Raw genomic sequence first — 12,203 nt, 5'->3', positions numbered from 1 at the left:
TTGAAATATAGTTTATGTATATCATCATTCATCGGTTAATAATTAAGGTGAAATATGTCCCATCATTATAAGATTTGTCCCAAATACCCTTACTCATTAATTGCAAAAACTTTCCAATAAGGAACCTTTATCTACCTGATAAAAGTCTCGAGAATTTTACAAGATGGTTTAATTTAAGTTTTCTTTTTTAAAAAATAGAGCCGTCAAAATGGACTTAATTCATAGGGCTGACCCAACCCAACTCGTTATTGGGGTAGGGTTGAGATATAATTTTTCAAGCCCTTTTAAACCTAGGCTTATAAGTCCGCTCCATAAAAGTCCTTGGCCCTCGAGGCTTGATCGACGCCAGTCGGTGTCGGCCCATGGACCAAACTTTTTTATGGGAAACTTACATAAATATATTATAATAAAAAAATATTTATCATTTATAAAAATAATAATTTTTTTCACTTGATCATTTTTAATTTATTTATAATACAAGTTTACTAAATATTACAAAGAACAATTTTTTAATCACGTATAATACAAATTTTAATGATGAATAATACATTTATCACACATTACACTTATAATACAATATGTCAAATTTTTACAGAACAAACATAATAAATAAGGGCATATTTAAATCAATTATAAAATAATAAAAACATATTACGTCAATTATTGACTAATAACAAACTTGACCCAATTTCCAAAATTTAGTGGCATATATAAACCTTTTGGTGCATTATAAAATATTTCAAAGTGACCATATCAAACTTAAACAGGTTACATATTTCTCTAATATATCATATCAAAACGATCTCCAAGTTTGTTAAGTTTCACTTAGTATTATAGTACAACAATTTTGGAATTTTTGCTCAATTTTTGACTCCAAACTCTTAAAATTAAGTTAATCACTTTAGAAGGCTAGATTTTAAATAAATTAGTAAAACTGTAAAAGTGGCTCCTAAGTGCAAATTCTACATACTTCTCTTCTAGATTACTCTTTTTCGGTTTGTTCCTACAGAAAAAACAGCAATCCCTATAAAGCATCGTCTTTTCAAATTCACCGCCCAATTACTTTCAATTTCTACAGGATCTGCAATTTCAATTCCCAATGATCAGAGAATGATGACACACTGGAGAAGAGAATGAATTTATGCGAATTTCTAGGGTTTGTGTTAGGGTTTGTTCTTTGCGTGAGTAGATGTACTTATGGAGAATCATCGAAATGTTTGACGGTATATAAAGAAGGTGGTGCACCTGCCGTGTTTAAATCTCCGAAATGCCCTCGCTGGAAGCTACCAGAATATGGTTCTGAGCAATGGTCGAAATTGCCGAATGCTAGGTGCCAAACTGCCTTGCATCAAGGTCGCCGCAAGTCTCAAGAAGATCGAATTCTCTGTGCTCTCGATATTCACATCCCTTTCCCCAGTAAGTTTTCTATTTCTACTGGTAGATTTTTTGTTTACTAATACTTCACATTACTTTATCTGTGAACCTATTATATGAATTGTTATTTTTTGATCAATCCAATTTTTAGTTTAATGGCATAAAAACTCACATTTTAAAATGTTACTACTTATTTCTGTCTTAGATTGTATCAGTTTAGTATATAAAGCAAAATTATGAATGACAGAAAAATTGGTGAAATAAAGAAAAAGGTATCAGGGGAAGTTTGTGTTAATTATCAAGAAAAGAAAGCCTCTTTTGTGTGTTTATCAAACTTCAAATGGAAATTGTGGGTTGGTTGCAGCTTGGTGGAGAAAAAATAGCATTTCTTTGTTATTAGATCTTTACTAGATTAAATGTTACGGGTAAACAAAATGGGGTTCTCAAAAGTGAGCTTTTAGTTGAGTGAAAATTCTGATTCTAATCCCTGACTGGTGACTTCTCCTCATAGGTTTTTCTTTTTTCTTTTGATTTGGTTGTCTGAATTTGACACTAAGCTGTTATTTAAAATATAGTTGTAGAAGATGTAAATTACTTAGTGTTTCTTCCACCTCAAATTGTATGTCCATTATTTGTGCAATAACAGTGTCTATTTTCTTATGAAAGGATCTTTTCACTCATAATACTCTTTAAAAGATACATAAGGCGTATTTTTATGTTTTGTAATACAACCTTCATCTACTCTACTTTAAGAAAACTAAAGCACTTACATGTGCTTTAATAAAAACAAACTAAAGCGCATACAACCATAAGTTCTTCTAACAATGTGAAGTTTCATTACTTGGTATTAAGTCAAATTAAGACAATTTATGAAAAGTGGGGGGCATATTTCATATGGCAACATATGGAGCCATATGGTGTTTCCTTAGCTTTATAGGATGGAGCAGAAAAAAAAATATTTAGAAGACTTAAGTGGATGCCATGCAAATTTTGTAGAGTTGATTAGTTGACCAAACCTTATAGATCAAAAAATGAACTCTACTTTGGTATAAATCAAAAATGAGATATGAACTTCCCATTTGATGAATTGAATAGTATCATAGATGTTTAGAACTATTTAATTTTCTAGATTATGTTTTGGCGCTTAACCTAAGCAATGGCAATTTGAAGTGTCAATAAGTTGGTTTTAATTTCTAGGCCCTACCAGTAGTACTAGTTTCAAATAGCTCTAGTAAAATCTAACCTATTGTAAGACCCCACATTACTCATGATGTTGTGTAGACATACTTTTAGAATAGGAATAGGAATCAGATTTGATGAAGTGTCTTACGTAGAGAAGGATTGTAATGTAGAGTCGATAAATAGGACTCAATGTAATAATGTAGAATATACAATTCAATAATATTTATCCTAAGTCTTTATTACTCACATGGTATCAAAGCAACCATGAGAAAACATCGAGACAAAAAGATATTTGTTGTGCCTTCTTTTGGGTGACTATTTATTGTGTGTTTTGTCTCACCTCTCTTTAGGTAAGTATTGAGCGAAACTCAATGCTACCACAAGGTTTAGGGAACTCTGGCGAGCAAGCCCAAGAAAATGCTCAAATAGAAGCCTTTTTTTATTGACCTCTACGCAACTCAAAAGTCTTTAGCTGATGACGTGCCTGACGCATGTCGATGCATGGTTCTGTTTTTTTAGCACCTTTTGAAGTAGATTTGTTTCCCGAGAAGTATCTCAACCCTTCCGAAGCTATTATTTGCATTTTCTAGGTAATTTTGATTGTCTTAACCCTAATCCAATGCCCTTGCCAGTTTTCCAACAATCTTTGTGAACTTTTATTATACTTGGACTTGGTTGAAGTTTGTTTGCAATCTTTGAGAAGATACCAGCTCTTGAACTACTTAAAGAAACATCAACCTCAAAGTCACTTTCTTTGTGCAGACCCTCCTTCAAGACAACCATGTCTTTTGTGTGATACTTTTGGCTCAAAAAACACGGAATTGAAAGTTCAAGCCCTATGATCACTTCAGAACTGTTAATGAAAAGTTCAAACTATTTAGCTTGCGCTTCCTCGGTTGAACTGTCGTTTAAGAGTCAAGGTGTTATAGACCATTAAACAAGAAAGGGCTAGTTTGGTAGATGAAAAGGCAAAGGCTAGTGAGGTAGATAAGAAGGCCAAAATGTAGTAGGAGAAGATTGACATTCAATTATGTTGTCTCCTGTGGCAATCTATCGATTTCAAGTTGATGCCCTTGTTTCGTCCATTCTAGTCATGCTATTCAGTTTAGGGAAAGACTCCTGTTTTTATACACTGATGACGTATTTCATTTTATGATGACCAGCTTAAAGAAACAAGAATCATATGTGTATAATTACTTACATTAACAATCATGGAGGAATTTAAGAGGTTGATGCCGGTCACTACTAACACTCAAAAAAAAAGAAAGAGAGCAGAGACATACATGTTTTTGTAGTTCTTGCTCTTGTTGAAATTGCTAATGATCTTGATTCACACACATTTACTTAGCCTGCTGTGAGTCCTAATCACACAACGGTTTCATCACCAACCATTTACTCATTTTTCTTGCATCTCAAACCACAAAAAATTGAATAACTTAATTTATGAAAGATCGACAAGAATGAGATCGTTAAGATCTTGACCTAAGTGTAGGTATTGTAATAGGCTTGGACATACTCGTGACATATGCTATTCACTGCATGGTCGACTGAAGATTGCTTATATTGCTCAGTCTGACAATGTTGGTAATCAGGGATTCTTATTAGGACTCTTATTATCTGGAGAGGAATATAATGAGGTCCTTTAGTATCATACCAAGTAAGCAGACAAGTAGCCTCACACAACCTGCTACTTTTGTTGCTCTTAATTCTTTTACTTGTGTTTCACAGTCTAGTACCCTTCAAAGTGGGTCATGGACTCGTGCTCTTCTATTATATTTTGGTAACAAATCACTTTTGTCAAATGTTGTTTATTCATAGTATCTTTTTTTTATGACAAGGGAAACCTGCAGTCGCTACCCTTTGAGTGAGCACCGGGTAAAACCCCTAGTCCTATGCAATAGCTCGCGAACCACATTGGAGAAGTAATCTGCTCTAGGCAAGCCCGGTGAGACAAGCTTGACTCATAAAGTATGCCCCTTGCTTTCGCTTTGAACTTGAGACCTCCTACATGGAAGTCCCAAGCGATAAATAGCAAATCCCTTGCTTATATTACTTCGTCTGACAATGTTGGTAATTAGGGGTTCTAAGTATCTTTATGTTGTTACTTTAGCCAATGGCCCTTATCCTTTTTCTTTCAAAACTCTTTGTTCTTTATGTTCATAACTCTTCTTTTAGTCTTGCATCTGTCAAACATTTGATGCCTGCCCTAGAAATTGCACTATAATATCTCTTGATGATTCTTTGTTATACAAGACTGCAGTATAGGACAAACTATTGACGTGGGGCATGAATCACAATGCCTTTACTATCTTATTTCTCCTGATTCCTCTATAACATGCCTCGTTATAGATCCTCCTGACTTATTCACATACTGTGAGAAATATAGCAAAATAATATTATTGAATTGTTTTTATATCTACATTATTACATGAGGCCCTATTTATAGACCATAGAATACAATCCTTTATCAAATAGGATACTTTAGTAGTCCTATTTCTATTCTAATAGGATTATATAAACCTATTCCTATTTTAATAGTATTGTATAAACTATTCTTATTCTAATAGGATTGTATAAACCTATTCATATTCTAACACTCCTCCTCAAGCTAGTGCGTACAATTCATGCACCTAGCTTGTTACAAATGTAATTAACACGGGGATCATGAGGGGCTTGTTGAGATATTTGCAGACTTCACAAAATTGACGGTCAATCTTAATGTGCTTGTCTTCTCATTAAATACCGGATTTGATGGATTTGATGCATAATGCCAGTAATCTTCAATGTGCTTAATCTTCGCATGAAATACTGAATTTGATTCATAATGTTCGTGTTGAACTTCCCAACCCAAGCTTGAGAAAAATTGTTCTAGACCATAGAGTGATCTGCACAATCGATGACACAACACAATCGACATACAAGGCTGCTAAACTCCCCCTGAGCAACGAAGTGCTCAAATCTAATATAAAGTATATGGATCATGTTGGCATCAATATATGAGTAAATATTAAATAAGAAATCACCAAAATAATTATTGGAACATGCTTATACGCCGTAGTATTAGATTTGATGGCTAAAAATGGTCACAATCTAAGAAATAAAATTAAATAGGTAGGGTCGGAATGATGTCACGACCCAACTAGAAAATAGAAATTATATAGGATAGTTCAAATTGATGGAACGACCCCATTGACAAAAAAAGAGAAATAATATGGGTAGGGTCGGAATGATGGCATTGGGTAGGGTCGGAATGATGGCACGGCCCTAATGAAAAAGAGAAATTTTATAGGTAGGATAGGAATGATGGCACAACCCTACGTAAATCAGATTTGAGGAGTCACCGGAAAAGACGAATGGAACTATGCAAATCAAATCTAAGTTACTGAAAAGACATATGATGTTATGCAACTCAGATATGAGAAAATAGTTCGGAAAAAAATCCACGGTACTACACAAATTCAATATGAAAAGTAGTCTGGGAGATGCACGGTGCTACGCAAATCAGATATGCAAAAAAAGGTAGTCACCGGAAAAATGGAAATGTGCTACAAAATTAAATATGAAAAAGTAGTCACAGGAATGATTGGACGGTGCTACAAAATTAAATATGAAAAAAAAGTAGTCACTGGAATGATGCTACAGTGCTACACAAATTTAATATGAAAAAGTAGTCACCGGAATGATGGGACGGTACTACAAAATTAAATATGAAAAAGTAGTCTTTGGAATGATGGTACAGTGCTACACAAATTTAATATGAAAAAGTAGTCACCGGAATGATGGGACGGTGCTACAAAATCAAATATAAGAAAGTAGTCTCCGCAAATATACACGGTGACCCAACTTTTGACGATATTAGCAATCAAGATCCCAATTGTGATGACCAATTGGAAGAGAATATTGAATGTACCCTTGTACTTGTAGGGAGCAATCTCAGATAAATAAATAGGTACTGATTGATTAGCAAATCCGACTCCAACTCCAAAAAGGATACGACCCAAGATGAGTATGCTAATGTGGACAACAACATTAAGAAGGGCACCAAGCAAGAACCAAAGATCAACCCTCCCATTGCTGCCATGATACAAGTAATCGCCACGTAATGTGTCAACTTCCCTGGGTACTCTGAACCTCCTTCATCAGCAGCACTAAAGTTTCCACCAGCCATGATCAATATCAACATCAATGAAAAGATGTATTATGTTGTCGGAATCTAACCACAGTAGCCTGAAAATTCTGATTTCATCGGAATCTTGCCGGAAACGGCCCAAAAATCACCGGAACCCTAATTCCGGTGATCGAATCTAAAGAAAAATGGTCGGGTTCTGGTCGGAAGTACTGGACGACCTCAATGGAAGAAAAATATCGAGAAAAAAAAAGACCAGAAAACCCCTTACGCGCCGGCGCGTGTACAAATCTCGCCAGAAAATTTCCTCCTTCGTTCGGCGCGTGAGGGTACGTGGAGGGATACTTTCCGGTGGGTCAGGTCGGGGTTTGGTCGCCTGAGCCTCTCGAGCCTCGTGACGGTGTTGTCTTTTGCACAACACCTTTAGAACGAAAGATGACGCAAATCAGTCCCGCCGTTGCCACCGGAATTTGACACCGGTGACTTGAAGTTCTCAAGTGACCTAACTTTTGCTAACATAATCATTAGCCGGACGGGCGGCATATATGATTAATAGCCGCCCGCCGACAGCGAAGCTCTTTGATTGTTTACCAAGATCGTAGAGGCTCTGATACCATGTGAGAAATATAGAAAAATAATATTATTGAATTGTTGTTGTATCTACATTATTACATGAGACCCTATTTATAGACCATAGAATACAATCCTTTACCAAATAGGATACTTTTTAGTAGTCCTATTCCTATTCTAATAAGATTATATAAACCTATTCCTATTTTAATAGTATTGTATAAACTATTCGTATTCTAATAGGATTGTATAAACCTATTCATATTCTAACACATACATTTGGAAATCTAAAGCTTTTTTTAGTTACCAAAGATAGTGCCTATTTTGTGCACTCTATCTACATTAGATTGTGAGTCGCGTTAATTTGGAAACCAAACCGCACTACCTTTCCACTTAGTGTTGAGAGTCTTGAAAAGTTTGTTTTTTCATTAGTTCATTATGATATTTGGGGTCCTAGTAGAGTTTGTTCAAACTTAGAATTTTGTTGTTCTGTTAGTTTCGTTAATGATTGTTCAAGATGTACTTGGATTTTCAATGTGGAAGACTGTTCCAAGTTATTTTCTATGTTCAAGAGTTTTTGTGTTGAAATGCAAAACCAATTTGGTGTTTCTTATTCACACTTTGTGTATGATAATGTCATAGAATACTTATCCTCCGGTTTTAGTAGTTTACGACTCACCAAGGTATTATTCATCAGACATTTTATCCGCATACCCCTCAATAGAAAGGGGTAGTAAAAAGGAAGAATAGACATCTCATTGAGACTGCTCACGCTCTTCTCATTGAATTCGATGTTCTACTACAATTTTGGAAAAATGGAGTCCTCACATCTTGCTATTTAATTATTCAGATGTCCTAATTTCCCATTAAGAATCAAATTCTTTATTCTGTATTGTTTTCGTTTCTTTAGGAGCATGTCTTGTTCATTGCTTAGCCTCGGGAAAAGATCAATTAGCCCCAAGTGCTCTCAAATGTTTTTTCCTTGGTTATTCTTGGCGCTCAAAATGGTTATTGTTGCTGCTTGCACATTCTTCAGTACCTCAAGTCAACCAATGTCAAATATTTTGAGTCTCGGCCTTAATTTACATCTTCTTCCTATCATCATTATATTTTTGAGGTCTTACCTATTCAGACTTTTGAGGAATCTACGGTCACTTTTACATTTCTAGTCATAGTGCCATTCTTGACATTATTATCGTCATCCTCATCCAACTTTAGGACCAAATGATTCATGTCATGTGTCGGACCGTGCACCTACTGCGGACTTGTCTCCTCCTAGTCAATCGAATGCATTTCAAAAATGTTTAAGATCCACTCGTAATACCAACCTCCATTATACCTTTTTAAGTTATCATTTTCGATCATCACCCAGTTATGCGTTTATATCATTTTGTCCTCTATTTCGTCCCTAAGCCCCAAAGACGTGAAGCACTTCCACATCCAAGATGCAAGCAGGCTATGATTGAATAGATGTTTGCTTCACATTGGAGTTTGGCATGAGTCGCAGTGAAGTTGATTATTTTGTGTTTTATTGCATTCCACATTAAATTTGTGTATTTGTTAGGTGGCTTATGTTGATGATATTGTTATCACCGACAAAGCAACATCTCTTTCAACATTCTTAGACTAAATACCTTAGTAGGTTGTTGTATTTTTTTCGAATTAAGGTTGCTCAGTCCAGATCAAGTAATTTTATTTCTCAAAGAAAGTATGCCTTAGACATTTTTGAAAAGGTATGTGTCATGGGATGTAGACTCATTGATGCCCATGTGGATCCGAGTGCTAAACTCATGCTTGTACAAGGGAACCACTCAGTGATCCCGGAAGATATAGACGGTTGGTTGGTAAGTTAAATTATCTCACTGTGACTAAACTTGACATTTCTTTTCCTGTGAGTGTTGTGAGTCAGTTTATGGATTCTCTTTCTTATAGTCATAATGATCTAGTGTTTGCATTTTCCGATATAATGTCAACTCCAGGTAAAAGACTACTCTTCGAGGATCAAAGCCATAAGCAGATCATCGGATATACAAATGTTGATTGGGCACCTTTTGATAGACGTTCTATATTCGGATATTGTGTTTTAGTTGGAGGTAATTTGGTGTCTTAGAAGAGTAAGGAACATAGTGTGGTTTCTCGATCTAGTGTTGAAGTAGAATTTCGAGCTATGACATTAGGAAACTTTGAGCTAGTTTGGAATAAACAGTTGCTCAGAGAACTAAATTTGAGGGGAACTTGTGTGTGAGTATGATAACCAACTGGTCCTTCCTATCACATCAAATCTGGTATTTTATGGGAGGACTAAGTACATTGAGATTGACTGTCATTTTGTCGGAGAAAAGATCTTCTCGGTAGTATTGTTACAAAATTTGTTAAGTCAATCGATTAATTTGCAAATATTTTCACCAAGTCTCCCATTGGTACTCTGGAATAAGTTTGTTACATGGACTCAGTGTTGTGGACGGCGAGAGGCGACAAAAGGCGACAAGGGCCTGCCTCGCCACGCGGCGAGGCGAGCGGCGAGGCGCTTGCCTTTTTGAATAAAGGCGCCAATTAATACCAAAAATTAAAAATATTTAATTGCATATTTTATCCAAAGTCTTAATAGCAATAACACATATTAGCAAATATTCAATTCAAAAACCAATAGTAGATACTAAAATGTCTAAAACTTTAAAGACCAAACAATTCAATTAATTCGCTGTTTAGAAATATTGGAATAAATAATTAGGAAAAGAATTTTTTAAAAAAAATTAACACTTGTTACACTTACACAAAGCAGTAAGCACTGCCTGACTGCTGCTTACCAAAATTAAAAAAAAAAATGAAGAAGAAGAACAGAAAAAATAAGAACAGAAGAAGAAGAACAGAAAAAATAAGAACAGAAGAAGAAGAGAGAAATCAGAAATGAGAAAACATTACCTGAAAACCTGAAAACAGAGAGTGAGAGTCGCGAGGGAGAAGAGACGCCACAGCGAGGGAGAGCGAGGGAGCAGAGACGCGACAGCGAGGGAGCAGCGACGCGATGGAGGAGAAGAGAAGAGTGAATCGATCGAGAGAGAGAGAGAGAGAGTCGCGATGTGGAGGATTTCAGAAATTTTCAAAAGTAAAAAAAAAAACCCTAATTTTGACTAATTTTATTAAGTCAAAAATTTTTAATCAAAAAGGCGGCGCCTTTCGCTCGCCATTTCAGCGCCATCGATTGCCAGGGGCTCGCCTTTTTCTCCTCGCCTCGCCTCGCCAGAGAATGGCGAGCCACCCTCGCCTCGCCTCGCCTCTCGCCTTTGGCGACGAGGCGAGCGCCTTTCATAACACTGCATGGACTTGCATGCACTAGCTGGGAGTGTTAGCATACGAATAGGAATACGATTGTATATTCTGTCCTACGTGGAGAAAGATTGTAATGTAGTGTGTATAAATAGGGTACAGTGTAATAATGTGGAATACATAATTTAGTAATAATTTCCCGAGTCTTTATTTCTCAGACATATGTTCTTACTTCTCCTTATGGTTCACTATTTTCTCTAAAATTTTCTTATATTATGCAGGTAGTGATGGTATTACTGAGGTTACTGTTGGTGTTGTCGCAGTTTTTGATGGTCATAATGGTGATGAAGCAAGTGAAATGGCATCAAAGCTATTGCTACAATATTTCACATTGCATACATTTTTTCTTCTTGATGCAACATTTTCAGCTCTTTCAAGGAAACTGATTGGGCTCTTGCCAAATGAAATAGGACATAGTACTCTGCGTGACCTGAACTGGGAGCTGGATGAGTTGAACGTTGGGAGGTGTCTTCTACATGCCTACACTCTGTGCTTTTTCGTCGTCCTCTTGAACGCATATATATATTTTTACTAAAATAACTCTTATCAATTTATGAGACATTGAAACATGGAAAAGTAGTTTGTAAGGTGATATGTCTCCCTTTTTCATGGTAACACACGAAAACCAACAAACATACTTTTAAGAAATTCTATGGACTGCCCCACTTTTCCACTATTCTAAAAAATATTCACTAAACAAGTAAACAAAAACATAGAAAAAAGTAGGGTACCTTTGTTGATTATATCCAAGGCTTGACAAAAGATGAGCAGAAGTTCCTGATTCCTTTTATGGAGTTTCTTAATGGCTGCTGCAGCATTGCTAGTTTAATTCTGCATACAGGAACATGGCAGTCAGAGTAGATGATCCTTGCTTAGATCCTCAATATTACTGTGTCAAAGGGGAATAATCTTATTTATTATATACAATAACAACATACCCGTGTAATCCTCTAGGAGGGTAGAGTGAATGTAAACCTTACCCCTACCTTGGGAGGTAGAGTGGTTGTTTCTGATAGACCCTTAGCTCAAAAAAATCCTCAAAGCAGGTAGAATAATCTTACTTTATTATATGTGTATTTTTAAGTCTAAACTTGAATGATCCTTTAAATTGATATTTTAATCTATAGTCTACTTTTTGATTTTATTTGCTATTATAGGGTTTCATCATCTGTATTTACTAATCCAATGGCATCTCGTATTGTCCAAACGAATTTCATGATGTACTTATCCAAGGAAAGCTGTAATTTTTTCTCGTAGGCTCAAGCTTACTGTTTCATCAATCATTGATCGATCTTTTCATTTGGAATTATTGAGGGAAGCATTGCTAAGGGCAATTGATGATATTGACTCTGCATTTTCAAGGGTAATCTCATAAGTTGTATCTTTTTTGTTAGGCCAATCAGAGTCAAATCTTTATTAGTATTTGTCTTACTTTAAACTTGTCTGATTTTGAAGGATGCTTTTAGACATAAATTTGGTTCTGGCTCTACCGCCACAGTTATTCTTATGGCAGAAAATCAAATTTTAGTTGCCAATATTGGAGATTCAAAGGCATTTTTATGCTCTGAAGAATTTAAATCTCAAGAAGAGACTAAAGGTTAGAAAAGTCCTTCTTTCGGGCTCT

General features: G+C 35.7%; 1 protein-coding gene across 5 annotated transcripts in view; it reads left to right on the top strand.

Moving 5' to 3' along the window:
* Positions 1–955: 955 nt before the first annotated feature.
* The window catches only part of LOC107031575, a 34,586-nt gene continuing 23,338 nt past the window's right edge, over positions 956–12,203 (top strand). The window contains exons 1-5 of one of the 5 annotated variants that reach the window (XM_027919706.1): positions 1,284–1,416; positions 4,395–4,501; positions 10,801–11,044; positions 11,837–11,942; positions 12,035–12,176. In XM_027919706.1, the coding sequence (XP_027775507.1) occupies positions 10,878–11,044; positions 11,837–11,942; positions 12,035–12,176 (415 nt within the window). In that variant the 5' untranslated portion in view covers positions 1,284–1,416; positions 4,395–4,501; positions 10,801–10,877. Of the gene's footprint in view, positions 1,417–4,394; positions 4,525–8,972; positions 9,097–9,221; positions 9,346–10,800; positions 11,045–11,836; positions 11,943–12,034; positions 12,177–12,203 lie in introns of those variants that run through there. The other 4 variants (XM_027919705.1, XM_027919707.1, XM_015232993.2 and 1 more) reach the window with 4 other exon arrangements.

The sequence above is a fragment of the Solanum pennellii genome, chromosome 9 (genome assembly GCF_001406875.1).
Source record: "Solanum pennellii chromosome 9, SPENNV200".
Classification (NCBI taxonomy): domain Eukaryota; kingdom Viridiplantae; phylum Streptophyta; class Magnoliopsida; order Solanales; family Solanaceae; genus Solanum; species Solanum pennellii.
The sequence above is the reverse complement of the archived record's forward strand: the minus strand, read 5'-3'. Positions and strand labels throughout refer to the sequence as shown.